The sequence below is a fragment of the Coptis chinensis genome, chromosome 8 (genome assembly GCF_015680905.1).
Source record: "Coptis chinensis isolate HL-2020 chromosome 8, ASM1568090v1, whole genome shotgun sequence".
Classification (NCBI taxonomy): domain Eukaryota; kingdom Viridiplantae; phylum Streptophyta; class Magnoliopsida; order Ranunculales; family Ranunculaceae; genus Coptis; species Coptis chinensis.
In genome coordinates this window covers 24,425,717-24,430,844 of record NC_141463.1, presented here as the reverse complement: position 1 = coordinate 24,430,844, position 5,128 = coordinate 24,425,717, and the positions used below count along the sequence as shown (strand labels likewise).

At 37.7% G+C, this 5,128-nt stretch overlaps 1 protein-coding gene across 1 annotated transcript; it reads right to left on the bottom strand.

The window, feature by feature from the left end:
• Positions 1-595: 595 nt before the first annotated feature.
• On the bottom strand, positions 596-2,379 carry LOC147480700 (zinc finger BED domain-containing protein RICESLEEPER 2-like). Its single transcript, XM_086578724.1, has 4 exons — positions 1,822-2,379; positions 1,635-1,722; positions 693-766; positions 596-601 (listed from the first exon to the last, which is right to left on the bottom strand). Exons 1-4 carry the CDS (start codon positions 2,377-2,379, stop codon positions 596-598), a joined length of 726 nt encoding a protein of 241 aa, XP_086434850.1.
• Between the last annotated feature and the right edge of the window lie 2,749 nt (positions 2,380-5,128).

The following is a 5,128-nucleotide window of genomic DNA, read 5'->3' as shown; positions in this document are numbered from 1 at the left end:
TTTTAGTTTACTTACGTTTTGGGTTTCATCGTTCATTTCGTAGGTAAACTATCATTTTTTATATTTATCACCAGCCCAATTGGATAATGTGCAAGTCCAGCCCGAATCCAACCAGCTCGGAAACCCTCACTTGATTCATTTCATGAAGATCCAGAAAAACACAACTATATATTAAGGACATCAAATAAAATAATAAATGGGAATATGATTTTTTTTTAACTATATAAAATTGATATTCATTCATTCATTTTGCACAAGAAAAATGGAAACAAGCTAAACGGAAATTGCATACATTCCATAAGAAAATAACTGGACCTAACAACTAGGGTAGGTCTACCCCACAAAAAATAACAAAATATCAAATGGATTCTAAACACTTCTTAACATGAATCCTTGGTCCACAAAATACCATTCTATCACTTAGCTTTCGAACTTCAAGAAAGAGAGAAAAAAAAACAAGCAAAACAACAAACAAAAAACTTCCTACTACAGATTCTAAGCTAGAAAATGCATTAAAATAGACTTCAACTCCAAACAGTGCAACAACAACAATAACCTTCAAAAACTGCATCCAACATACTCTAACATCATTGAGTTAAACCTGCAAAATTTTAAATGAATCACTACTTTGAATACTCTCCAAAAAGGAATAGAATCAAAGTAAAGTCTCATATAACTTCTAATACTCTCACCTGATTAGATGAAATAGGAGCATTTGGATTGGTTTCATTAGTGATTCCGCCACTAGAAGAACAAGTGCCAACATCTAAAGAATAAGAATAAGGATGAATCAGTAACATCTACTGTAATATAAAAGAAATAAGCATTTTAGATAACAATATATTACCCATTTCTTCATACTACACCCAATCTTGTCCACAAATCAAAGCCTCCATAGTTTCAGGAAGCATAGAACTCCGATATTGATCAAGCACCCTGCCACTTGTGCTGAAAGTTGATTTAGATGCCATAGTTGAAACTAGAATCATTAAAATGTCGCGAGCCATCTTTACCAGTGTGGGATACTTAGGTGCATTCCCTTTCCACCAAACTAAAATGTCAAAGTTTTCCACCCTTGGAAAGATTGTCTCTTCTAAGTACAAGTCCAAATATGATTTTCTATTTTGTCCAGTAGAAACCCCATTGATGTACCAACTATCAAAAGCCTTGAGCTTCTCCTGACTAGTACTCCTAATATTATATGATGAGCTGCCATAACTAGTACCAACATTGACATTCAAGGAAGAAGTAGGTGGAAAAGTTCTCTCATAATAAGAGTCATAAAGTCCATCCCCTCATAAAATGAGTGTAAGAATCAAAACCATAGATCAAATTGAAGTAGTACTCGACTATCTTCAACTTAAAATGAGGATCTAAAACAACTGCAATAGCCAAAACCAGATTGCAAACAGACCAGTACTTATCAAACTTTGTCTTCATCTTTTCAGCCATGGTGCTTAAAATTGAATTGTCACTTTCAGGCCACCCAATCAGCTTTAAATGGATATCAGCTACCTTAGGAAAATACTGATTTGTAGTCGGATATTGAGTGCCGTTAGATACATAATAGACACGAGTGTTAGTTACTCCATGTTTCTATTTAACAAAAGTTGAACATACTAAAAATGTTGTACCTAAAAATAACTTTGAAGCATCATAAAAGTTCTTCAAAATATCACAAATAACTTTTGCCATCACCCAATCTTCTTTTGATGGTGCTGCCTACAAGGTATATAAATTAAAGGCTCAATTAGTTATTTACATAAAAATAAGTAATTTAAAATGCATATTACTTATTAATCTTGGAAGAAGGTTTATCACCTTATAATCGTTATCGGCTTGCTCCAAACAAGAAAATGCATCCTTGTATTCAAGTGCAGATTCGAGCATAAGGTAAGTTGAGTTCCACCTTGTCGGAACATCATAGCTAACACCCTTGTTCCCTTGTAGTTTTAATTGACCAATTGTTGCCTCCCATCTTTGCTTTCTCACAGGTGAAGCTCGGATATGCTTTACACTTTCTCTTATTTTCACTAAGACATGCTTGATCACACTCAATCTATCTTGCACAATTAAGTTCAGAATATGTGCACAACAATGGATATGAAAAACATCCCCATTCAAAAGGAGGTTTTCATCTTGACCAATCGAAACCTTAAGCTTAGAGATCATAGAACAATTGTCTACTGTTATAGTAGAAATATTCTTGTCAATATTCCAATCTAATAAATACCTTAGAACAACCCTATAAAGTGTTTCAGCATTTGGAGAATCACCTACCATTACAAAATTAATAATTTTCTTTAGCAAATTCCACTCAGCATCAACATAATGCGCTGTCAAACATAGATACCCATCATTTTGCCCGCTCATCCTCATATCTGTGGTAAGACTAATTCGAGAAGCGAGACTATCAAACTAATGATAAAGCTTCTCTTTTTCAATCCCAAAAATTTCCATTATATCATTTTTTTTATTGTGTTTCGCGAGACGACATAAAACAAAGGTTGCAAGTTTTTCAAAAATATCCAAAAAGACTTATGCTCAACCATGTTAAATGGGTATTCATGTTTCAGAATTGCACGAGCCAATTCTAATTGACTTCTTTCTTGATTAAACTTCTAATTTTTTATAATGATAGACTTGTCTTGAGCATTTGCCACATCAGACAACATCTGTTGACCAACATTTACAAATATTTTCCATGGGCATTTTGTCAAATGCCTTTTCAAATGCATAGTACCACTACTACTCGCACCTGTAAATCGTTTGTTACAAAGGTTACAAAAGTCCACTGCTCACCGTTGTTACTTTTCACCTTCTTAAACTTTTGCCAAATGTTTGACCTTAGCTTGCGTTCAATTGGAGAAGGGTCGACGACATCGACTTCAATTGGTTCTTGTTGAATTTCAGCCATGTTCTCCTGCAAGATAAAAATTCAAAACAAAAAACCCCAAGTCACTAATACATACAAAGTCACAAAGAATTACAGATATGGAAGAAGTATTTTTGTAATTATTGATAAGTTGAAGAAGAATGCCTTGTAGGGATTGGAGAAAACAAATCATCACTGGATAAGTTGATAATTGGTAATGATGAACCTTTCTCACATCTCTTATGTATTTATAGGTGTAGTTTTTGACAATCAAGTAGTTGGGTTTATTAGTATTTCTTGGATGAAGATCATTATCTTGGAATAGGAAAGGGTTTACATTGGAAGAAGAAGAAGAAGCCATCTCAATTCTCAATGTTGGTGGAGGATTCTAGACTTCTAGTTGGGGAATTATTAATGGTGGCATCTTAATGGGCTAGGTTAATATATTTGTTGCACTTCAATTCATTATATCTAAGTTCGGGCTGGGCCTTTATTGGGTTTGAACATGGTGAGTCCAGAACTGGTCCAATAGCTTATCGGACCGGACCTGCTCCGGGCTGGACCCTGCGTTTTGGACATATTTTGAGGTCTAGGTCCTAAATTATTGGACTAGACTTGGTCGGGCTTCGGGCCTGGCCCTGCCCATTGACATCCCTAGTCGTAACTTCTCTTCTGCAAAAACAAGGGCTAAAGCAACTCTTTCGAGTTTGGGATATCTTGTTTCTGCTGGTAGGAGCGTTCGGCTCAAGAAATAGATAGGTTTTTCAACCTTCTTTTCATCCATGCATATCAGTACATAACCAATACCGTAGTCAGATAAACAGAGATAAAAACCCAAAACTTCTCCCTCAATTGGTTTGGAAAGGATTGGTGGTGCCCCCAGGTATGTTTTGAGCTGATTGAATGCTTTTTGGCATTCTTCCGTCCATGGAAAGGAGATATTTTTTCTAAGTAACTGAAACAAAGGTTTGCACTTATCTGAACTCTTGGAGATGAACCTGTTCAGAGCTGTTAACCTGCCTGTAACCTTTTGAACCTCTTTCATACTCTTGGGTGAATGCATTTCTATGAGTGCCCGGATCTGATCTGGGTTGGCCTCGATTCTCGCTTAGTAACCAGATACCCTAAAAACTTCCCTGACAATACGGCGAAAGCACATTTTGCAGGGTTGAGTTTCATGCGATACTCTCGGAGAACGTCAAATGCACGTTTCAAGTGGGAGAGATGATCTCCCCATTTCAGACTCTTGATTAGGAGATCATCTACATACACCTCCATAATGTCTGCCATTAATTTTTCAAACATTTTGTTCACCAAACGTTGGTATGTGGCCCCCGTATTTTTCAGTCCGAATGGCATAACCTGATAACAGTACAGGCCATCCTCGATTGTGAAACTTGCATGCTTGTGGTCTTCCTCATGCAATGGGATACGGTTGTAGCCAGATGACCCATCTGTGAAAGATAACAGTTCATGTCCAGCCATCGCATCTACCAATTTGTCAATCCGCGGTAAAGGGTAATTGTCTTTTGGACATGCGCGGTTTAGATCCATGAAGTTGATACATATTCTCCATGACCCATTCTTCTTACATACTGGGACAATATTAGAGATCTAGGTGGGGAGATCAATCTCCCTGACAAAATTAGATGCCTTTAGTTTTTCAACTTCGGCTTTTACCGCTTTAGACCTGTCAGCACCTATCCTTCTCGGTTTCTGCTTGACTACTACTGCATCACTGCGGACATTGAGCCAGTGGCATGCCACAAAAATTCTTGGAATTTCTTCGAATAACCAAGCAAACACGTCTGTGTGTTCTCGAAGGAAATGTATTAGAGTCTGCCGCTCTTCAAAGCTCAACAAGGTGCCAATGAAAGTGGTTTTTGGCGAGCTGCCTCCCACAATTTCCACTCCCTCTAATAGCTCGAGTGAGGAGGGACCCTCCCTCTCTCTTGGGACTAGATCCGAGAGAGGGGGATCCAACTGTAATTGCTATTTGGCGAGTTGCCCCACCTCTATTGGTTCAAAAGGGAGTCGGGACTGCTTTGTTGCCATAGCGTAACATACTTTGGTAGCCACTTGATCCCCTTTAATTGTCCCAATTTTCCCGTTGTGCTGGAACTTTAGACATTAGTGATAGGTGCTTAGAATAGCTCGGAGTCTGTGCAGCCAAGTCCTGCCCAAGATCATATGATAGGGTGTATTAGCTTTTACCATAACAAAGTTGATAATGAAAGTTACCGGACCAGTAGC